General features: G+C 39.4%; 1 protein-coding gene across 3 annotated transcripts in view; it reads left to right on the plus strand.

The window, feature by feature from the left end:
- The window catches only part of ENPP1 (ectonucleotide pyrophosphatase/phosphodiesterase 1), an 81,043-nt gene extending 56,433 nt beyond the window's left edge, over nt 1-24,610 (plus strand). The window contains exons 12-25 of one of the 3 annotated variants that reach the window (XM_032800781.2): nt 1,685-1,793; nt 3,004-3,135; nt 4,074-4,105; nt 6,394-6,521; nt 8,329-8,398; nt 10,996-11,083; nt 12,353-12,525; nt 13,048-13,099; nt 17,278-17,432; nt 17,799-17,934; nt 19,414-19,494; nt 20,624-20,756; nt 21,584-21,740; nt 22,759-24,610. In XM_032800781.2, the coding sequence (XP_032656672.1) occupies nt 1,685-1,793; nt 3,004-3,135; nt 4,074-4,105; nt 6,394-6,521; nt 8,329-8,398; nt 10,996-11,083; nt 12,353-12,525; nt 13,048-13,099; nt 17,278-17,432; nt 17,799-17,934; nt 19,414-19,494; nt 20,624-20,756; nt 21,584-21,740; nt 22,759-22,929 (1,617 nt within the window). In that variant the 3' untranslated portion in view covers nt 22,930-24,610. The remainder of the gene's footprint in view (nt 1-1,684; nt 1,794-3,003; nt 3,136-4,073; nt 4,106-6,393; nt 6,522-8,328; nt 8,399-10,995; nt 11,084-12,352; nt 12,526-13,047; nt 13,100-17,277; nt 17,433-17,798; nt 17,935-19,413; nt 19,495-20,623; nt 20,757-21,583; nt 21,741-22,758) is intronic. The other 2 variants (XM_032800782.2, XM_032800783.2) reach the window with 2 other exon arrangements.
- Nucleotides 24,611-24,900: the final 290 nt, after the last annotated feature.

A 24,900-nucleotide genomic window follows, 5' to 3' on the forward strand; every position in this document is an offset into this window, starting at 1 on the left:
AGTTTAGGGAAAAAAAACACTTTTCATTTTTAAAAAAAGTAGGTAGGGAGAGGTGGGGTGAATGAAACATTAAACCAGCTCTAATCTTAGTCCACTTCTATGGATGGCTATTCACCTTGTAACTGGCATGGTTGCTGGCTGTCTCAGACTACAGTTAGGTGGATATGAATGATATCTCCCTCCATGTCAGATTTTGGCATAGGGCGGGGGTTCTCAACCTTTTTCTTTCTGAGGCCCCAACCCCAACATGCTATAAAAATTCCATAGCTCCACCTGTGCCACAACAACTGTTTTTCTGCATATAAAAGCCAGGGCCGGCACTAGGGGGTACCAAGCAGGGCAACTGCCTGAGGCCCCATGCCACAGGATCCACCACAAAGCTACATTGCTCAGGCTTTTGCTTCCATCCTGGGTGGCAAAGCTCAGGGCCCCGGGCTTCAGCTCCATGCGGTGGGGCTTCGACTTTCTCCCCTGGGCCCTAGCAAGTCTAATGCTGGCCCTGCTTGGCGGTCTTCCTGAAACATGCTCATGGCTCGCAGGGGGCCCTGGACCCCTTATTGAGAACCACTGGCGTAGAAGAAGCAGATATTACCACTGTCTATGCTGTACCTATTCAGTAAATAAAGAGAAGCCTTCATTTTCCAGGATGGGTCAATATTACATCCTTCAGTAAATGCACTTACAAAAACAAGAGGTGGAAGGGGAAAAAATCTATTCAATGATTTGGCAACATTAGAGAATGGTACAACTTGAACTCAGGAAAAGTTTTGACATCTATAACTGACTTTTCCAGATTTCACTGGAGTTATTAAGAGCAAGAGGCTTTCAGTTTCTCTTGTGGGGGGCTTTCACTGAACACTATTTCTGCAATAATACTGAAAGATGAGTGTAGTTCTTTAGCTGATTAACTGCCAACGAGAGCTCAACAGTGATGTCTCTGTCGCCCCTCTCCCCTTCCCCACTTCTTAGGTAATATAAAAATCAGTTATAATTATCTTTGGTGAATAAATAAAACAGGTTACATATGTCAAAAACACTTTGAAGAATAAAAACCACTGTAAGGACATCTGAGTAGCTCTGTAAGAGCCTGATTCTGCAACCCTTACTCACACTGAGTAGAACTACTTATGCAAGTAGTCCCATCAAAAAAATGTAACTAGTTGATTATAAATACTAATTGCTCATATTGATTACTTATGCATCTAAATTATTCTTGTAAGTAGTCCCACAGAGTCCACTGTCACTAAGTACTAAACGTGAAAAAGGGTGAAGTACAGGATGCCATTTCTTTCAGTTTAAAATTAAATTTTCAACCAATCATTAAGACCCCAAGTCACTAGTCCATCCTTATGTTCCCAGTTGAAATGACCCAAATGACAGAAGTATATAATGTATGTGAAGATGAAACTGATTGGACTAGCTTTTTATAAGAAATTCTAATTTTAAGCAAATAGCTCCTACTTAACCTGAAGTGAAAACTTGGGTCTGACCAATCCTTATTTCCATGTATAGTTCAACTGAAACCTACGGGAATACTTATGTGAATAGAGTTTGCAGAAAGAGGTCTTTTATTTGCACATGGGCCGTACTGTGTCTTACATTTTAGATTCACCAAATACAGATATGTGAATTCATTTCTAAATGCTTAACATCTGTTTTACATCACCACATTTCTATTCTGCAGGTCATTCTTGCGCTACAGAGAGTGGACAACATAGTTGGGATGCTGATGGATGGTCTCAAGCAAATGAATTTGCACAAATGCCTAAACATTATTCTTCTATCTGATCATGGTAAATTGATGTGTACACAGTGGCAAAATGAGGACAGACACATGCATGGAATTAAGTGCCAGGCTGCAACTTTTATTAACCTTTAGAACAGGGAAGGGACACTACCTGCCCATCACCCACACTCTTCTATACCAGATATTTAATTGGTTCCAGTGTGGGGGTTACAGGGCTCATTACCAATATAACCCTTAACTCCGGGTAGGCTCTCCTCATCTGTACCCTCCCAGCCAGCCAATGGCAGCAAGAGACTAATGTGAGGAGAAGTTACTTTTGGTGTCCCTCAGCAAGTGTTTCCCTCTCTTACTGCTGGGACTGTCCATTTTCACCACCCGCCTCATCAAGTTCTCTCACCCATTAAAGCAAGTGGTGGCATTTTGTTTTCATAGTAGACATGCTTAAAGTCAGATGTCAGCTTTGGTACGGGAGAATATTCTGGACCTGATTCTTATTTACACCCCAGCCCCTTTATAGTTCTCTGGTGGTGTAAATGGGCCTTAAGGTAAATTACATTTTACAGTGCCAGAGCAGTATAAAGGGTCCTATTTGTACCTGAGAATCAGGCCTTTTATTGTTAATTTGTGGAGTTGGGGGGGGGGGAGGATGATATAATTCATTTTCTTTTCACATGCTGCACCCAACTCTGTCTTTGCCCATTCCAGCCTAAGTGACTTCAAAGCAATAGATTCCATTTTAAGAATATAACTTAACTAGTGTTTATTTATTATAACATCCTGTTTTTGTTTTTCTTAAGTAGTCACTGTGGTGTGCGTATACACACTGCACAAATGAAGCTGAAAGCCACAACCATGGCTTATCATTTCCACTAGCTGCCTTTGACCTGTCTTTTACTGCAGGGCTATGTGTATAAAACTTAGATTTCTGACTACAGCCCAGAAGTGAAAAGTTATCCACTCTACCGGTCCAGCCCCCACAGTATCTTTTATTTTTCTCCTTCAGTAGGGAAAATCTATTGCAGTTTTCTTGTGAGAACTGTTGTGAGGAAGTGTTACTGGGCTGCTGAAAGGATAGATGTTTATGTACCATAAGAGTTCACATTTCCATTCTGCTGTTCAGATGTCTTGTGCTTGGTGATAATTTAACCAGGAAAGCTACATTTCCCCTTCGTACAAAACAGCTACATGTTCTGTTATCAGGAGTATTGCAGATTTGTACCTACCTCTTTTAAAAATAACACTTTTCCCTTTTGCAGGCATGGAAACAGCTAGCTGTAGTAAAACAGCATATCTGAGCACATACATGGAGAATGTTCAAGATATCACAGTAATTCCTGGCCCTGCAGCTCGCTTAAGACCCCAAAATGTTCCAGATGAGTATTTCTCTTGTATGTAGTTGCTAAACTAATTTGTGTTACTTGATTATCTATTTCTAAACTTTTTAAAATTAAGTGAGGATTAATTTGTATAGAATAAACTGATATTCCTCAGATTCAGTACAAGTTTACAGAGAAATTGAACCATAAGAGTTGGAGAAACTGTTATGACCTAGAAGCATAAATCTTCTGCTCTTAAAGGCATTTAAAGACATAGTGCACTTACATGTTTAGCTGGGGCCCTTAATCTCCATATGGTTTAGCCAAACACAAGTTATTGGATTCAATACAGGGGTAACTAGGAGAAAGGTAATGGCCGGTGATATACAGGAGGTCAAACTAGATGACTTAATGGTCCCTTCTTCCCTTAAACTCTATGAATCTTTCCTAGCCTGGACGCTATCCTTTTCCAAGGAAGATTGTTGGATTAAATTTATTTTTTTTTCTTCTGGTGGGATTTTTCCTTGGAAGTTTATTAGAAACATGTTTATAAACACTTTACCAAAGTTAACTTATATCAAGAAAACTCCAAGCTATTAGACTACCACAACAGTTACTGCTTCTTATGTACACATTGCAATAAATTCTGGAATGTCAAATTCTAATTGGCAACATCCTTTTCTGTCAACACCATTTAAACGATAAATATCTGAACATTAACAAGTAAATAACCAAATTGATTGGAGAGAAGAGAATGTGAAGGAAACCTCCCCTAAAAAGACAGCTAGTTAAAAAGTATAGCTTGAAGATTTTCTTACTGATTTTGTTTTTATTATTGATTGCTTGGTTTTGAAACAGGAAAAATAAGTTGCTTACATTTAGAAATCATTTTTAACCTAGATGACTGCGTTATGTGGTATTGAATCAGTATTCCATATTTGGAAGCCTTTTATTTTGCATCTTTTTTTTTTAAACTTTAGGTGACTAATTTTTACATCTGACTCTTCCAGTTGATTACCAGCGCGTTACCAGACAACTTACAGTAAGTGTTGTCCTTAGTGTCGGTTCATGCTTCTTAATTCATATTGACATTTATTATTATTTTTACAGCAGCAGTATGCTGGGCTCCTTACATAACATATGAAAAGAGGGGTCACTGCCCCAGACAGGTTACTACCCAATTCTAGATATGACAGGAGAAGAAACAATAGGGAGAAAAGTGGACAAGGGTAATAAGAAATAGCCAGCAGGATTTGTCAAGAACAAATCATGCCAAACCTACCTAATCTCCTTCTTTGACAGGGTTACTGGTCTAGTGGGAATGAGGAAAACAGTAGCCACGATGTTCTTGATTTCAGTAAAGCTTTTGACACAGTCCCACCTGACATTCTAATAAGCAAACTAGGGAAATGTGTTCTAGATGAAATTATAATAAGGCGTGTGCACAACTAGTTGAAAAACTCTACTCAAAGAAAAGTTACCAGTGGTTTGCTGTGAAAGCGGGAGGGCGTATCTAGTGGGGTGCCACAGAGGTCAGTCCTAGGTCCAGTACTTCTCAATAGTCAATATTTTCACTAATGACTTGGAAAATGGAGTGGAGAGTATTCTTATAAAATTAGTGGATGACACCAAGCTGGGAAGGGTCACAAGCAAATTGGAGGATAAAATTAGACTTCAGAATGATCTTAACAAATTAGAGAACTGAAATCAACAAGATTAAATTCATTAAAGACAAGTGCAAAGTATTACGCTTAAGAAGGAAAAATCAAATGCACAACTACAAAATAGGGAATAACTGGCTAGGTGGTAGTACTGGTGGAAAGGATTTGGGAGTTATAATAGTCAACAATGTAATGCAGTTGAGGAAAAAGGAAAATACGATTCTGAGCTGTATTAATGGTAATGGGGTATGTAAGACATGGTAGGTAATGGTCCTTCTCTACTCAGCAATGGCGAGGCCTCAGCTGGAGTACTGTGTCTAATTCTTGGTGCCACACTTTAGGAAAGATGTGGACAAATGGAAGAGATTCCAGAGGAGAGAAACAAAAATGATAAAAAGGTTTAAAAAACCTGACCTGTGAAGAAGGTTCAAAAAACTGGCATGTTTAGTCTTGAGAAAAAAAAACTGAAGAGGGACCTAGTAACAATCTTCAAATATGTTAAGGGGCCTTCTAAAGAGGATGCTGATCCATTCTTCTCCATGGCCATGAAAGTAGGACAAGAAGTAATGGGCTTAATCTGCAGCAAAGGCAGTTTTGGGTAGATATTAGGGAAAAAATTGTAAATATAAGGATAGTTAAGGACTGGAATAAGCTTCCAAAGGAGGTTGTGAAACCCTAGATGCTTTTAAGAACAGGTTGGACGAACATCTGTCAGGGATGATCTAGGTTTACTTGGGTCTGCCTCAGTGGAGGTGGCAGATGTTGATGACCCTTTGAGTTCCCTTCCAGCTCTACATTTCTATGATTGTGACCTCAGTGACTCACTTTTGGCTGATACATGCTTAAGTTTTGTTTGTCATTCATTAGGCTTTCCTATTTTTAATGCCCCTCTCAGCTGACATTGCATCATACTCACTGTCCAGAACACCCCATGCAGAAACCTCCTTATTGGCCTCATCAGGATTTTCTAGTTCTTTCTGTCCTCACCTCTGACTCCAAGCATGGTGGGAAATGGTGTCAGAGGGCTCTGGTAGCTATTATTGTTGTAGTTTGTAGGGTCAGACCCCCTAAGTGGTTCGGTCTAGTATTCCAGGAGCTGGCAAACTCCAAGTGGGGATTACATAAAGGAAAAGGGAATGTTGGTGGGGGAGAATATTAAATATCCATGGGTGACCAATATATTAAAACCTTTGCATGTGTATGATTTTCCATAATAGAGTGTTGCAGCATTCTCAGACTGGACAATTAAACACCACTAGACTTTGATATCGTGTCCATGTGATGCCTCTTACATGAGAGATCTCAATGAATAAAGGTCTTAATACCAGCCAATGTTATCAAGTCCAGTGTGGTCAAAACCTCATCAGAAAAAGGAGCAAAAAATTAGATAATTAAAAAAAAATTAGTTGACAGCATCCTTTAAATATAACTGTTAAAATGCATATTGACCAATTCTCAAATGTAAGTAACTGATATTTATGCACCATCCATAGATCTTTGAGTGTGATGGAAAGACTCCCATTAACTTTAACAGGAGTCGGACAAGACGCTTTGTCGTTAAAGCACGGCTAAACACTTAGTTTCTGATGTTCATAAGAATTTATGCATGATGGTCATGACTAGTTTTTTCACACATTATTAAATGTATATCTTAATTTAAAAATTTCAGTGCATAGATCCAGATCAGCATTTCAAAGCATTTATGAAAGAGCTCTTACCCAAGCGTTTTCACTATGTCAACAACGACCGAATTGAACGAGTACATTTTTACTTAGACCCCCAGTGGCAACTCGCTCGGTAAGTTACCATTCATCAGTACTTGGTTATACAGTAAAGAGTTTCTTGACTTTGTTGTTTTGCTTTGGAGGAGAAAAATTAAAACAAATGAATGGTTCTAGATGACAGCCATTGGAGACTGAGGTCTCTGTTTATCCACAGAACAGGTGTAGCACAACATCAGCTTTTTCCTACAGTGCCCTTGTCCCTGACTTGGCGGGATCACCTTAGTCTATATGAATTTCTCCTTGCTAAATATACCTAAGGTGTTGATGGGTTTTGTGATGTGGATACTTGTCAATTAAGACTCCCTTTCTGGAAAGCACTTAAGTGACTGCTTAATTCCCAAAGCATGTGCTTAAAGTTAAGCATGCGTACAAGTGCTTTACTGAATCAGTGTCTCTCTGTGAACTGAAGTGAATCAACTCGCTTCTCACAAGCTATTGAACAACCCTATACTTCTAGCTATTAGCTGTACTTTTAGTTACTAGCAACCCAGGTGGAAACTTTGCTGGGGACCTAAAGGTGAAATTTCCTTAGCCATCCCCCATTATGTCTTGTTCTCTTATATCACTGTCAGAAATTGCATTGTTTCTTCTGACCTATATATTTACCATTGCCAGAACAGTAGTGTATATTGTGTAGTGGTAATAAGTGTTTTATTTAGGAGTGGGTCAGTGGTCCATATATAACCACGTTGACATTAGAAGAGAGAACCTATGTGGTGTATGTCTTACGACTTTTAAAATAAATAAGCAAATGTAAAGCTAACTAATTTTACTAAATTCCCTAAAACACTAAACAGTAAAATAATTGAACTGAGGTTACAATGGAGATCACAGGAATTAATCAAGGAATTAACAATAGTATACGATGGAATCGATACGTCAACAAAAATACAGATTGAGATAAACTACTGATCAAATTATTGCATGAACACAATCTTAATCAAATCATGAAACCAATATTACACTTACCCTGGACACTTACTTCTCTGTTGCTGTTGGCATAAAAAACTGCCTTCAGAGCTGGGCATCTGGCCAGCAGTAGTTGCCACTTTTTGGCCACCCAGCTCTGAAGGCAGCGCTGCCACCAGCAGCAGTGCAGAAGTAAGCCTGGGTGGGGTGCTAGGATGTCTGAGAGCAGACCCTGGCATGTGTCCTCGCCCACCAAGGAATGCTTCTCAGGACAGGTGGAGGATCTGGGGCTCCCTACAGCGACCTGGACTGACCTGCTACAGCCAGGCTCCTAGGCACTACACCCCGCAGTCACTGCTCCCTGAGGACTTTGCCGGCCCCAGAGGCAGGTCCCCCAACATAGGCTGTGAGCAGTCGAAGGGTGGGGAGCTGAGGAGCAGCCACAGCTCCAAGGTCCTGAGGAGGAGCAGCAGCAGCAGCAGGAATAGAGGAGGGCATCAGCCAGTGCAGCAGCCACCCCATGCTGCCCAACTCTGGCTTCCAGCCTGGCCAGGGGTCAGGGCCTCGGGCGAAGAGGCAGGGCTGGCACTTAATTGAGGAGGAGTAGGGGGCAGGACTATGGTGAGGGGTGGGGCCTCATGGCAAGAGAGGGCGCAGCCACCTCCCATTTTCTGTGTAGCTCACAGCAAGCCCACTTGCAGAGATTATATCTGCAGCCTCTATTCTTCAAAATTTAAAAGTTTACTCCTGCAGAGCTTACAGACTCTGTAGGCCCCTGGGGTATAGACTTCGCTTTAGTTAATGTCCCCTTCTATATGCAGACAAAGAAAGCTACTGAATATATTTTTACATAAATACATTTTGTAAAGTAAGTATTATTGGTCACATACCCTGTGACATTTTTTAAATAGGAAACCATCTGAAATCAAATACTGCAGTGGTGGATTCCATGGCTCAGACAATCGCTTCATGAGTATGCAGGTAAGATTCAGAAGATGGTAATGCTTATGATAGCTTAATTCACCTTATTCACAGGTTGCAAAGGATGATTTTTGTGCATATATTTGTATAATTCAGGACACACCTTGTGACGGGCTGTACCAGGCCTTTGTGGCTGCCTGCTGCAGGCCATGCTATTCTGCCATACCCTGCCCCAGGAAGCAGTGAGGTGGGCGAAAAAAAGAAGCAAAGATGGGTTCTCTTTGTTTGCTTAGAGAGGCCTCAATGGAGCAGCCATCTTGGAAGCAACGGCCAATCTGAGCCCAGCAGGCTGAAATAAAAGGATCTGTAGGGTTTTAGCGAGTCAGTTCCTGGCTGGGATGAGAGGAGTGAAGAAGGGAGATAGAGCTAGAGAAGAACCTGTGGATGCTGGCCCTGAGATAAGTATGGAGATAAAGGGCCTGGTAGGAAGAGACCCACAGATGTAGCAGCTATGGATTAGAGTAAATAGTACTGTATGTGGTTGCAGTTTATAGGGTCCCTGGCTTGGAACCCAGAGTTCCACTGCTAACCATAGGTAAAGTGTTATAAACCCCAAGAAGGGGACAGGTCTTATTTGAGAGCCCGAATAAAGGGCCTAGAGCTAGGACTGATGACCCTAGCAAGGACAAATATGCTATATAGTTATTGGACTCTTTGAACCCCATCTGGGGTATTATTTGGACTTTGTGTCTTGACTGGCGGGTCAAGTTGCTGAGGACCATCAAGGTCAACCGGCAGCCTAGAGTAGTCAGGAAGCCATTAAACTTATAAGAAAAGGGGAGGATAAAAAGATGGAAGATATGAGCACTCAGCACAAAATCAAGATGCTGAGAATAAAATTAATCAAGGATAAAGTTTGCAGATGATGCAAAAATTGGGGGAATGGTAAACAATGAAGAGGACAGGTCACTAATAAAGAGCAATCTGGATTACTTGGTGTAAACTTGGCACAAGCAAACAATATACATTTTAATACAGCTAGGTACAAAGAATGTAGACCATTCTCACATGATAGGGGCTCTAGTCTGGAAAGCAGTGACTCTGAAAACGATTTGGGGATCGTAGCGGATAATCAGTTGAACATGAACTCCCAATGTGGTGATGTGGCCAAAAGAGCTAATGCAATTCTTGAATGTATAAACAGGGACTCTTGAATAGAAGTAGAGAGGTTATTTTACATCAATATTTGTCATTGGTGCTACCACTGCTGGAGTACTGTGTCCCGTGCTGGAGCCTACAGTTCGAGAAGGATGTTGATGATAAATGGGAGAGGGTTCAGAGAACAATTAGAGGTTTAGAAAACATGTCCTATAGTGAAGAGAAGAGAAGGTTAATGGGTGACTTCATTAGTTTATAAGTATGGGAAAGAAATATTTAATAATTGAAATATTTATTTGTAACTTGAAACTAGACAAATTCTGATGGAAAACAAAGTGTAAATATTTAATGGTGAAAGTAATTAACCACTGGAATATTGTGCCAGAGTTTGTGGTGAATTCTCCATCACAGACAATTTTTAAATCAAGATTGACTATTTTTCTAAAAGCTATGCTCTAAGAATTACTTAAGGAAGTTCTATGGCCAGTGTTATACAGGAGGTCAGACTAGATGATCGCAATTGTCCCTCTGCCTTGGAATGTATGAATGTTTCTGTTCATTTCTGTGCACCTTCTATAGAGCTGGAGTTAGTAAATACAATGGAAATTTGACTCTTACTACAGAAACCTGTACACACCTTCAACAATTATGTATTGTTGAGATCAAACTGTCTCAAACGTCATAGTTAAACACACATAATTGACTTTACCCCATATTTGTATTATTCACCTAACCTGGCCAACTAGCCTTTCCAATCCTCTCTCTCACAAGAAGGAGGATTGTTTTATGGTTAATTCAAAGGGACTGAAAGCTACACCTGGGTTCTTTTCTCAGCTCTGCCACAGAGCTTGTGTGACCTTGAGAAAATGACTGAATCTGAGATTGTGATCATTGTTTGCAAAGAGCTTTTAGATCTTGCGGAGGAAGGTGATATAGAAGGGAAACAGTATTATATCACTTCTGCGATAATGGGTGTGATCTACTGGGTGTGCAGTTTTCATGCAGAAAGAGAAAACAATGAGTGCCTCAGACTAATGTATGCCAGTCATGTTGGACAAATATTACACTAAGTTCCTTTAAGTGATTTTATTTCAGTAAACATATGGAAGTGGAATTAATTTGCTCAAAAGGAGGGGACTTTCATACATCACAAGGTTTACATTTTCTGAAGATAACTTTTAAAGCCAGCTGTGAATCAAACTCAGATTTACTCAGACATGCCCACCTCCCCCCATCTTCTGCAAATGCTTCTTCTACTTCATAAAATTTCTTCCATGATTAGCCCTATGTTGTCATGTGAAATATATATCTTTTTTAAAAAAAAAGAAATCTGCACCTAGTTCAGTCCATGGCACACTGTGTATGTTTATTATCAAAGATGTGGTGATTAAAATGTAACTGGATAAAAGTGATTTCAGTTTATGTAATAATATGGACACTTTTTTTACTGTAATATTCCTTAAAGACAAAAGTAAATAGGAGTTTTGTTTAAACTGTAGGCTATCTTTATTGGCTTTGGACCTGGATTCAAGTTCAAGACTCAAGTTGACCCATTTGAAAATATTGAAATCTATAATTTAATATGTGGTAAGAATAAGCAATGATTTTTTTTCCTCATAAACCTGTGAAAACCTCTTGGGCATAAAAATAAAAATCTTAATAAACATGTGTTTAAATCTCTGATGAAGCTTCTCCCTTAGAGCCTCATTCATTTCATAAATTTGAAGCCATGTGTATTCCTCAGAAAGATCAGACCCCCTAGAGTAAAAAAGCAGATTAATATGAACTCTCTTTCTGACTGGAGCAATTTGACTTTTGACCTAAAAGAATTAAAACAATCTGTCCTGCCCCTGCCAAAAAGTAGCCTTTTTAGATTCCTTGATTGATGTGTTTCCCGCTTTCCTTGCGTGCCTGTGTTTTTTTTCATGGTTTGGCATGTCTGCTCTAAAACCTCCCCTGAAAATGCTGCCTTCTCTTTTTTTCTTTCTAGAATTCTATTACCAAAGGCCTTGATCCAGAAAAACACTTAAGCCTGTGAATAGGCCCACAGAAGTCAATGTGAAAGCTCTGGTGCCTAAATGTTTTAGTGGATCAGGACTATCGTCAGGAAGCCTTGTTCCCTTTTCTCTTACTTGCACTTCCGTTGTTGCTTCCTTTTGGTACTGTTGGTACTATCATTGATGAAGGATATAGTAGACCAGTCACCATTTAAACTGCACTGCAGCTATGCAAGCTTTTCCCTTGAGCTATCACCTCTTATGGGGAGAGGCAAGAGTGCAAGTCTGTACTGGCAACTCAGAAGAGCCAGTTCAGCTGTAGGCCCTAGTGCCTTCAACAGGCACTCATGCTAGCATCTCAACTTTCAGAAGATAACAATTGATCAGGAATCCCTCAAAACCTGGGTGCTCAATAGCCACCAACTTCATGCACCAATTATTAGCTGCTATTTCAGATTTGGAGGCTACAAGGTCAACTCCCACAAGGTGCAAGTGGGTTTTTTTCCTTTTTACATAGGGGAGCGTTGTCCCTTCCCTCTCCACTATCAGGAGGCAGGTGAATGAGAAGTGATGTCTCCCTCCTTCACTACAAGTGACCATCACAAGTGGTAGCTGGCTGTGAAAGCAGCTACATTAATCTTCCACCTGACTTAGTTTGACTGCATGGAGTACTAAGATAGAAAGAGGCAATGCTGCAGTCATGGCACCCACATGAGTATAATCACAGCCAAACTGTAATACTGTCATGTGTTTTTTTAATCAAATAAATTTGTTAGTCTCTAAGGGGCCACAAGTACTCCTGTTCTTTTTATATATGTTGTTTGGTTCCCCCTTAATGTTCAGTTTGAATTGTTTGTAGATTTGCTTGGTATAACACCAGCCTACAATAATGGAACTCATGGAAGCCTAAACCACCTTTTGAAGAATCCTGTTTACATTCCAAGACATCCAGAGGAAGAAAGTCATCCTTCTATATATTCACTCATGAAAACCACTTCTTCACTGGACATTGGTTGCTCATGTGATTTGACAGTAAGTAATTCAGATGGATAAAACTGCTGAGCCAAAATAATGTGTTTATAATTGTGTCTGAAACTGTATACTCCTGAGTGTGATCACTACATTCATAATTTTGCCATCTATAGGCCTGAGAGAATGCCCATTGACAGTAATGGAAATATTTCTATTGATTTTAATGAGCAATAGGTATAGAGGGCCTGATCTACCTTTTCACATAGGACCGAATGCTGCCATTGGAAGGCAAGGTTTGACAGAGAAATACTGAACTCTTTCCTTCTTGACTTTATCATATGGGAATTTTCCTCCTGTGGAGGATAGTTGTATATAATTTTTTCTTAATTTAAACCTTGATTATTCATGCTGTCAATGGCTAGTCCTCCAGTTGACTTCACTGAGAGTGCCTGTGTGGAAGGCTTGTGGAACAGAGGGCTTGAATTTGTTAACAAAGGGTTTTGTATATATTTATTGTTGAGAACTGTTGTCAGGGAATCGTGCTCTATACAACAAATAGTAGCATCTGTGCTTATTTTATAGGGCTTGCCCATAAGGGATTTTCAGCAACAGTTAAATCACACTGCATCAGAAGGTAAGCATTTTATTTTATAGGAGAAAATGGTGTCATCTTTTTTTTTTTTTTTTAAGTAAAAACATTTTTATTTTGTTTAAAAGTTTGACCAATGCCTAGATTTATCCTGAGTCCTACTCAAGTACACGGGCTGAACAAAGGTTCTCATCTTTTACTCATATTTACCTGAATTATTCATCTTTACAAATAGATCCTTCTGTCTTGTAAACTGCTGTTATTTAAAACTCTGTTACTATGCAGTATATTTTTATAGAAATGCAGTCTATATTTGGGGCCATTACTACATGGTTGCTCTGTGAAATACAGAACTGATATGGCATATAGGGCAATCTACTTCTTGATTATCTAGATATACTTGAATTCTCCTATGGTAGGTTTTGAATTTTACAACATGGGATACGTAAGAATTTCATGAGGAAAAATTAGCTAGGAAAACCCCGGAAATGTTAATGCCTTGATGCTGCATATATGATAAAACATAGAAGATCTTTACTTTAGACAATCTAGAGTTTTAGTCATAAGAATAAAATAGGTTTATTTACATGGTCAACAGTACATCTGCATTACTGTGATTTGTAATAGAATATATTCTGTTATGACCATACTGAAGCTGTTTTTTCCCTTTTAAATGAACCTTTGACCGATAGCCAATGACTGAGTCATCAGAACTAAAACCTAACTAATGGTCATGTGGAATGCATCTGCTGGCATTAATAATAAAAAAAAATGGATTCAAGTTGATTAGAATGTCAGAAAGATCAATAAGTTTATATGGACCTTGTTCTGTGTTTGTATTCAAAACAGAGGTGACATCACCACCTCTCATGAAAATGAATTCTGTACCCATGAGTAACTCCCATTAATAGCTATAGGGTTATGTCCCCATTGAAGGCAGGAATAGACATTTTTTGTCCATTCATGAATAACTGGATACTTTTGCAGATATGTGTAGACTGCTGTGTCATAAATGGATAGGTAAGGTAAGGGTTAAGTTTCTTTTACCTGGAAAGGGTAACCAAACACCTGACCAGAGGACCAATCAGAGAACTGGATTGTTTAAAGTCATGCGGGAATTGTATACCAGGTCTTTGTTGTTCTCGGCTATGAGTAGAAACAAGTTCTCCTAACTCTCCTCTTAATACTCGATAAAAACATCGTAGGACAAAGACAGCCAAAAGTCGGCTATGATGCTGTTTGTGGTGATCCATGTATGTGATTGTTGACTGGTTTAAATTGGGCTATCTTTTAAACAGACTGTTCTTCATATTCTTCTAAAAGCAAGAGCCTGATTGAGTTTCTTAAGCAAAATATCTGTTTATATCTTCTTTTTTTATATAAACTTCTTTTAACACGGAATTTCTTTTCCTAGGAGACAAAGGAAGGACAAACCAGCTGTGGCATTTCCTATGCTTTCCAGGGAAAGAGAGGCACAGGGAAGGCACAAGCAAGCTGTGGTATTTGCACTCTCAATTGTCCGAACGAGAGAACGCTTATCTCTCGGAAGCAGAGAAACGGTTTCTGGCAAGCCGGGAAGCGAGGGAGAAGAGTTTCTCCCCCGCTTTTAGCACCACCAACGATTTGGAATAATGGGTGTCCCACCAAGGGAGGGTTGGACACGAAAAGAGAGAAAGGGGAGTCAGGCCCCGAGTAAATACCGTACCTGACCTGTGATCGCCAAATACCAAGCTGGTATAGACTGGGGAGTTCAGGTAAGCCCCAACTTGGACCAAAAGTCCAGGTTGGACAGGACCAATGTGACGCGTAAAGTCCAGTCTGGACTGGAACGGTTAGATACACATACCCACGCTGCCACCATGTGTAATCTACCCCTCCAGTCCCAGCCTGCTTTGTCTTTGTCCCACAATTTCTATAGAGTATTAAGAGAGACTAGAGAAACTTGTTTACTCAAGCCGAAAACACAACAAAGACTCCTGTAATACAAATTCCCGCCCCTGACTTTAAACAATCCAGTTCTCTGATTGGTCCTCTGGTCAGGTGTTTGGTTACCCTTTCCAGGTAAAAGAAACTTAACCCTTACCTTACCTATCCATTTATGACATGCTGTGATGTAGGCTGTGGGATAAGAGTGTTCATGAGTCTACTCAACAATAACAGTAGATACTTTAAAAACATACCCCAGAACCTCTTAAAATTCTTGCTTTAAGTATTTTATAGCACTCATGAAGATGATCAACAAAATGAGATCCATTTAGTAAGTTTTTAGGCCTGATCCTGGGAATTTTGCTTGAGTTCCCAGTTCAGCAAGATATTCAGTGGGTAGTCCCATTAAAGTTAGTGGGACTATTGACTTGCTTAAAGTTAAGCATATCCTTAAGCACCTTGCTGAATCAGGGCCTGAATAAAGACTGCAGGATCAGGCCCATAATTCTAATGGATTCACTTTTGTAAAATGTAAGTCTAAGGACCTGATCCTGCACGCACTGACGTTAATTGTCAGTGTCTTCAATGGAAGCAAGACTGTTCTGCACATTTAACAGTTTAGATAACAATACTCCAGTAATTCAGATCTTGATATTAAAAGTTATAGTGACTACACTTACCAAATACAGGAGAACTTCAGAGTTACGAACACCAGAATTACACATTGACAGGTCAACCATACATCTCATTTGGAACCAGAAATACACAAAGCAGAGACCAAAAAAAAATGTAAGAAAGTACTATACTGTATTTGCCTAAGTTAAATGTAAACTACTAAAAAAATTAAGGGAAAGTTTAAAAAAAAAAAACGAAGTAAGGAAACCTTTTCTGTGCTTGTTTCATTTAAATTAAGATTGTTAAAAGCAGCATTTTTCTTCTGCATAATAAAGTTTCAAGGCTGTATTAAGTCAGTGTTCAGGTATAAACTTTTGAAAGAACAACCATAATGTTTGTTCCGAGTTACAAACATTTCAGAATTACAAATAATCCCCATTCCCAAGGTGTTTGTAACTCTGGGATTCTACTGTACAAGTGAAAGGAATCAGTACAGATTAAAAAAAAACACAGTGACTATTGTGCAGAAAGCAAACAGATAAATCCCTTCTGGATTGTAAAGAAAAGAATAGTTCATAGCCACACAGGAAAGGAGCCACACACAATTACAGTGGTGCAAAAATATTAAAATGTTCGCTGTCCTGAATTATTCTGCACTGTATGGAAAAATCAGGCATGCTTTTTATTAGAGTGACTGTAATTACACTGCACTGTAGTTGCATTGCAATTACAGTGTAAATATATTGTAATGGCACTTTTTCCTACTTTCTCAGGCCTGTTGGTAGAAAAAGGGTGTAAGGAACAGTCTCTGGCTATGACAGTAATTCATTGTGGAACTAAGTGCATATCCTTATGAAGGACTAACCAACATTTCACTAAGTCATTGATTAATGAAAGGACTTCAAAGAGATACATTGAAATCAAAGTCAATTGTATGACTTACTGTTTAGTTGCACTGCTTCAATAAAACTGAAGTCCGTCCCTATCCTTTCAACATATTCCAAACGTATCAACTAGTCATTGGCTATGTCTTCACTACCCGCCGTATCGGCGGGTTGTAATCGATTGCTCGGGGATCGATATATCTCGTCTCATCTAGACGCGATATATCGATCCCCGAACACACTTATATCGATTCTGTAACTCCACCAAGCCGAGCGGAGTTGCGGAATTGACAGGGGGAGCCGCGGACGTCGATCGCGCGCCGTGAGGATGGTAGATAATTCGATCTTAGATACTTCGACTTCAGCTACGTTATTCATGTAGCTGAAGTTGCGTATCTAAGATCAATTTTCCCCTGTAGTGTAGACCAGCCCATTGTCTCTCCCTAAACACTAAGAGTGGTGGGTTCCAGAAGAAACACTTGAACTGAAACACCTGCCCAGATTTTGGGGAAATTTAGGACCATCTCTAATTTTAAATGGCAAAATGCATTATTTCCTCTTTAAGTTTAATTCTACTATGTATTTAAATATCAGATATTGGTTAGTTGCATGATCATGGAAGTGCTCTGTAGGCTAGTACCTTTCTCTTCCTCTTGTCTTAATCATGATTTTTCTGTGTGGTAGTTGGAAATTGTGGCAAGAACTTGCCATCGCAAGAAATATAAAGGTGCACTACAGAAAATCTTAACAAATATGCAAAGTGTATAGAACTTGTAATAAACTCTGTTTCTGCTCTAGTAAAGAAGATTGAGAAATACAGTTTGCCTTATGGGAGGCCCAGGGTTCTACAGAAGAGAAGCACATATTACCTCCTTTATCATCACCAGTATGTGAGTGGATACAGCCAGGATCTCAATATGACTTTGTGGAGTGCTTACACTGTTACCAAATATGTAAGTATTTTCTGGCTTCTGTAATGCTTTGTTCTTCCTCCTGTTACCCTTTTTGATCAGAGGTTGGTTTTTTTTTAATTGTTTTTTGTAAACTGAAATTTCAGCGCTGGAATTTCTTCCCATAGCACATGGAATGCCTCGGTTCTGTCATCTTATTTATAAGATACTCTTATAAAGCAATTTTTGCCTCATCAAAATAAGGACACAAAATAATATTTAATCCTTCTGAAACTTAGTCTCCTCACACAATTAAGGACAATTGCAGACAATTTTTTAGGGTTTTGTTAACACAAATATGGAAGTGAACCATGATAGTGACTCAGCATAATTTGTACAGCAAATTATTATTCTGTTTCTGTTCAATAGGATAACTGGACTGCCTCTGTGGAAAACTTGTCCAACTGTTTACATGTGGACATTCGTATTCCTTCTAGTTCTAGCAAGACTTGTTCATTTTACAAAAATCACCATCAGCTGAGCTACGGATTCCTTTTCCCTCCAAGTAAATTCACCGTCGTCTTCACACAACTTGTCTGAGTTCTGTCATCCCTATGTTTTGTTCATGCAGTAGTGGAAGGGGGCACCCTTTGTAATAAAAAGATTCAGGGAATTAACTGAAGGCATGAGGTTGCTACTGCTAAGCCATTTGCAGTATAGTCCATTTCAGTCTACCATTTATGCTAACATGCAAGGAATAGGATCTCCAAACTTTACTTTGGCAGTTGGCAAAATGCCCACGATGTTCTTACTTCCGGTGTCACCAAAGACAATTCAGGGTGTCTTGAATAAAGCAAAGGAGGAAAATCACTTGCAAAAAATTTACAGCTAGACCAATACTAGGTGAAATCCTGGCTCCACTGAAGTTGATGGAAATTTTGTGAGGCCAGGATTTTACCAGCTGTGAAAAGTGTAACTGGCTAGGCCTGCCCTGTTAGTTACAGTGCACTGGTTCACTAGATGAAAACCTTTGCGTCAAACATTCTTCATCCCTTTAAACAACAGCATGGAATTATTTCCACCGTCCTTCTGGAGGTTTGCGACTAGTCAAGTTCCTATCATGGCACCTCACGCAGAAAGGGGGAAGAGTTTATGAACTCTGAATCAAGTCTTGTGAATTGGGGAAAATACAAATAGTGCAAGTTTCAAACTTTCTTCCTAAGTGACTGTTACTATTTTAAAAAACCCATGTTCTGTTTACAGGAAGACTCATGGCAAATAACAGGGTGTAGCATTAAGTGGGAAACTTCTTTCAATCAACTAGAATGGACCTCATTTTATATCTGAACTACAGTATTGTCCCACATCAGGTCTTCAGTAAAATAATTAATTGTTTGTGCTTAAATATTTTGGGGCCTGATTCTCTGACACTTTGTGTAACTATTTATACCTGTGCAAAGTGAATGTGAAACACTGCTTTTCTGCTCCAGTAGCATTTTACCCCTACTTTGCACAGATGTAAATGGCTACACAAGGTGTTGGACAGGTATTATTTGGCATTATTTCTTTTTGATTATTTGGGCATCTACACTAAGTTTTGGGTGCTAGGGCAGAATCTTCTAGGTTTAGATAGATCTGAACCCTTCTACTTTTTTCCATCTATTCTGCAGGCAGAATGAGTTGGTAGTAGTCCCTAAAACTCATGCAGAGATCCAGAGGTGACCAGTGAAATCTAAAAGTGTGCACTGATTTTTACATTTTCAGGAATGTGTCCTCTTTATATTTGACAGCTGCACTTACTGAAGCCTAGATTGCTTCATTCTCTATGCTCCTGGTCCAACAACCATTTAAGAGAATGAACAGACCCCTGCACTGACTTCAGTGAGAGCAGAATCAGGCCCCAAGTGCATTTACTCTTTTGAAATAGGTCAGACCCACAGTAACGTTAAGTTGATCTATTTAACCTCCATGTAGCTGGCATCTCATGGCTTTCCAAGTGACCCTACAAAGTAATGAATAGTTGTTTATCATTCATTACTTTTAGATCTAAGAAAAGACACAAAGAAGAGTTCCTATGAAGTTCTACTTAACAGCAACATTGTGCCAATGTATCATGAGTTTAAAGGTAATTATGTACATTTATTTACATGCAAAAGCATTGCTGATTTTGCTTGTTTCCAAGTCATTGCAAAAGATTCCAGGCTCAGCTGCCTCCGTAAATTAAGTCACAGCCAAGAAAATTGGTAACAGTTGGGCCAGACTGTGAACTCCTTGCTTACATGGACGAGGAGTTACTATTTGAGAAGTTTGACTAGTCAGTGGAATTGCTCATGTGAATAACTGCTCGCCACAGTGAGTTTGGGGTTCCCTGTCTCTGGTCCCATGTAAACAAAGGCCCAGAATTCATTTCTTAATTTAACATTTTACAATGTTTTGTTGCTTATTGTTCCTCCTGTCTGAATTTCACCTGCGTGTATTTTGGACAGAGTGTCTTTAGTGGACATGGATAAAGTTAAATAATTGACACCAGTTCTTAGTTTAGGAATGTTTTCTAGGCTCAAAGATGGTCTTGTACCTGAGTTTCCTATCTGAAATCTGGTCTGCTGTAGTAATAAAGGCAACAGTCTCACATCTAGCAGAGAAGGGATGTGCAAACTAGACATGCATGAGTGAGATGGAGCATGTAGCGCACAGGGGGATTGAGTTGGTATCTGAGGCCGTGACTACACGACGCACGAAAATCGATTTTAGATACGCAATTTCAGCTACGAGAATAGCGTAGCTGAAATCGATTATCTAAAATCGATCTACTCACCCGTCTTCACCGCGCGGGATCGATGTGCGCGGCTCGCCATGTCGATTCCGGAACTCCGTTGGTTTTGGTGGAGTTCCGGAATCGATGTAAGCGCGCTCAGGGATCGATATATCGCGTCTAGATGAGATGCGATATATCGATCCCCGAGCAATCGATTGTAACGCGCCGATACGGCGCGTTGTAGAGACGTGGCCTGAGAAACAAGGTACAGAACTACTCCCCCGGCTAAGCAGGTCACATCAGCCTAGTACAATTATATTTCACATGGGGAGCATCAGTCTCTCAGAGGCGTGGGGAGAACTTTGGAGACTACCAATAAACACCTCTTTTTTCTTCTATCTTCATCATAGCTGTTTGTATACTGATAAATACTCAGTGCAATTATTTTCAAAAATTCTTCCCCTGACATAACATTTTCCACTACCATATTGTATTCCAGTGTTATGGAACTATTTCTATGATGTTCTGCTGCCAAAATACACTCTGGCAAGAAATGGTGTCAATGTAATCAGTGGCCCTGTGTTCGATTACGACTCTAACGGGCTGTACGATATTCCAGAAAAAGTGAAGAGGTGGGAATATTCTCCTTTCTAATACTGATTTTTTTCTTTCCTTTTTTTATTTCATAATAATTATGACATTAGTTGCCAAAAAAAAATCTCCCAAGAGGAGCTCCTGGCAGAATACATCAGCTATTGTGTATCCAGTCACGTAGCTCCAAACATATCACTTTAAAGCTAATAGCCCAACAAAAGAGAAAGTTAAAAAAAAAAAACCCACCCCAGAAGTATGGAATCACAAACCCTGTATGTTAGGTACAGCTGCCACAGCTCCCAGGTGGAAGAATGGGTTTTACCTAGAACTCCATGAGACTGCCTCCAGTACTGGAGAAAACAGGAGCAATGGAAGGAGCCCATCATCCTTGGTAGTCTGAGTCCTTCCTGATTCAGAGTAACTGGCTACATTCTATTGATAGACTTCTCTGTAAAGATTTGCTATTTTCTTATAGTTAGCAAGATTGGTTCAAAATAACAGATGAGCTGGGTGTTCCTTTAACTGAGCCAGAGTTCTGAACTCTGCCAATAATCTACCTTAGATTCTTACCTATTTTTATGATAAATCATGGTCTCAAAAAGAGAAAACCATCACTAGACCTACTCTTCAGACCATCAAGCCAGCCAAACCTGGCTTGTGTGACAGCAATCTAGAATGCCCTTCAAAGCTCAGAGTATTCTACTGGTATATTCTAGTGCTAAGCTTCTGAAGGTTTCCCTTGGGCCAAGGAGGTTAATAAAAATTGTTTTACTAAAGTACACCAGGTGTCATTGTGCCTCTGCGCTGCATTAATTTGATAGTTTTAGAGGAAGTAGATCTAAAATGCCACCTCTTTGCATTTCAGATTAACTCATGACCCAGAAGTTCTGGTTCCAACTCACTATTTCATTGTGCTGACGAGTTGTAAAAATATTTCCCAGACCCCCCTGCAGTGTGAAGGAGCTCTAGATGCCTTATCTTTCATTGTACCTCACAGGCCAGACAACAGTGAAAGCTGTGCAGTAAGTAGCCTTTGTTTAGCTCCATGTATATATCTGAAGCCAGGCCTGGCTCACGCTGCAGACAGAGCAGTGATGAATTAGTTCATGGCTGTAAAGTCCTTTGAGGTATTTTATAATGGTGTCCTAGAGTGAGATTAAACAATTTAATTTACAAAGGTAGGTTTATAGAAGTGTGGCATATCTGTTTACATGTGAAAGTAGCTATGTTGTGTGCTTTGCTCTTTTGAACTGTAAAGAGTGGCTGGCTTAGAGCTGGTGGGTTTGAAACACAATAGAGTGAGAGAATCTTATTATGACACTTCAACAGCAATATCTATAGTATCAGCACCAAATCACAGTAGCTGACACACAGATCCATTACTGTTGACATGATTACCTCCCCTGCCACTGGATTCCACATTTTTATAACTCAGTAAATTAAAATCAGTTGTGTTTTGAGTTTACAAGATCACATTGCTAAATTAATATTGCCTTTTATACAAGACAGCTAATTGTTATTTTTAATATTTGATAGTGGGCTCTTCAATCTGGCAGAGAAAGACATAACGATCCAATGGCTGGAAGTTGAAGCTAGACAACACAGACTGGAACTAAGGCATAAATTTTTAACTGAGAGTAAATAACTATTGGAATAATGTACCAAGGATTATGGTGGATTCTCCATCATTGACAACTTTTAAATCAAGATTGGATGTTTTTCTAAAAGATCTGCGCTAGGAATGATTTTGGGGAAGTCTTATGGTCTTTGTTATGCAGGTGGTCAGACTAGATGATCACAATGGTCCATTCTGGCCTTGGAATCTATGAAACTGCAAAAACAAGACCACGTGCTTTATTTGTTTAGCTATATTTGTAAATGCTTGATAGCCACTGATCTCTTCAACTTCTTGGTTAGGTTTTGTGAAAATTTGTTGCCTTAACTTCTAAAAACAGTCTTCCACTAGCATATTATATGTGTAATCCTTGAAACAGAATTCTGCAGAGTATCCCTAATTTTTCTCTTGTTTCTCTATCCCAGCAGAGACACAAACATGACTCTTTGTGGGTTGAAGAGCGAATGAGGTTTCATACAGCCCGGGTCAGAGATGTAGAACTTCTCACTGGACTCAGCTTCTACCAAGACAGAAAACAGCCAGTGTCTGATATTTTACAGTTAAAAACATATTTACCAACTTTTCCCATGGAGTGAAATTTGTCTAGTTCACAACTAATTTTGTAAATACACTATTTTATCTACAGGAAAAAAGTCTTTAAATGAGCTGGAACACTTATTGAGAGCCGTTGACCATACTGAGAATTGGAAAGAATCTGTGCCACATTCATGTCTCAGGGATATTTGATGGACTAAGTATAACACAGGAAGACCGCTCCTGTCGGTTTTACTCCCACTTGAATGTGGTAGAATTGTGTCTGTTATTAAAGCTGATCTGCCAGCATTTGAACTTTATATACAGAAACACTGAGCAGAAAATTATAATGGCACCTTCTAAATCTTTTTAATTACATTGGAGTGGAAGAAGTTTATAAGTTTATAATTAATATTTTGATCAAAAATAGAGACAATTGGCAAGTATGTTAAAGTCCTGGAAAGCTATTACACAGTGGTTCCTTTTCGTTATGGCTTCTAAGTGGGGGATGGGGGGGGCAGAATGTCTAGTGAATTAGACATTGAGCATTGTTCTATTAAAATATCATTTAATATACTGCATAAAGCTATACTGCATGTGTTATGGCATCCACCCCCAATTGGGTCATCAGTTGAGGAAGGGCATATGACTTTCAGCACCATGGCACAGGCCTCTAGCTAAAGCAATATCTTTTTTAACTGGTAGCAGTAGTAGGTTATTATCCTGTAGTAGACCAGGAACTAAAGAGTAATGTGCATGTTACACACGCATTCCGTAACTATGCAGGGATGTGGTGCTTCAGAGTACATGTATAATAAGAAATGAATCAAATAGAATCTTAGGTCAGTTTTGGAGAATTATCTCACTCCAGATGAACCTAGATTTGATTAATACATTTTGTTTCTTAAAGATTCAAGGTGGTTTTAGATTTAGAGGAATAAATTTGTCATTTTGAGAAAAACTGAAATTTTGGGGGAAAAATGCCATTGCCCAGAGGACCATTGCTTTCATTTTCGTTAATAGTGAAAGATGTTCTCCCCCCCTACACTAACCTTCAAGGCTGATTTTTTTCCTGGACCCCTTTTCAGCACAATATGTCCCTAGAGAGGTACCAACTGACTAGATCCCATCTGCATTTCCCGCTGTGCCCTTATTCCCCAATATACCTAAATTGCTGTTCACTTACCTTGCATGCAGATACAAAACCAGATGCAATGCCACCAAGGGCAGGCAACCAGCTGTCTTGGAAGCTGTAGTACTGCACAACCAGCTACTGATGATGCAATATGCCATCACTTCCATAATATTCCCACTTCGTCTCCTTTGGTCTATAAAGACCGGACTCTCTACATAGGATTTCTTTTATAATCAGTGATACATTTCTACTTTTTTAAAACCACAAACTACATTAAAAGAATGTAGAGTCTGTGGCGGAGCGCTGGAGAGAGAGATTTATGCTCTTGTTTAGTCTAGAAATGTAGGAGCTTGATCCAAACCCCACTGAAGTCAATGAAAGCTTTTCCAGTGACTTCAGTAGAACTGGATCAGGCCCCTAGACTGTTTCTCCTTTCACTGTGTGTATTTTCTTGATCTCTTCTGCCACAAGCATAACATTCTCCTAAAGTAGTTTCACTGTGTGAAGTGCAAGTGTGTTGCAGCAACATCGCATTATGACTGTGATACCATTATTTAGTGTAATGGCTTTGTAACATCAACTTAGACAAATAAAAAGCATAAGCTGTTGCATTTTGTTTCCTTTTTTATGCCAGATACCTTGGTCAGCCAAATACAAACGCCAGTATATGGATCTCCTTCTTAACAGGGTCACATTACAGCAGAGTCTGAGTCAATTTAAAAAAAGGTTTCTAACCTTTATGGGGAGTATCCACGCTAGGATAAAATTTACCTTTTATACTAGTGTAGACACTTTTATGTTCAAGAATTTCTCCATAAACACATAACCAAAGTATAAACAAAACTGTTTCTCTTCAGCTCCTACCTGTAGTTTGTCAACTTCTATCCTCTCCTCTTTA

This window comes from Chelonoidis abingdonii, chromosome 3, assembly GCF_003597395.2.
Source record: "Chelonoidis abingdonii isolate Lonesome George chromosome 3, CheloAbing_2.0, whole genome shotgun sequence".
Lineage (NCBI taxonomy): Eukaryota > Metazoa > Chordata > Testudines > Testudinidae > Chelonoidis > Chelonoidis abingdonii.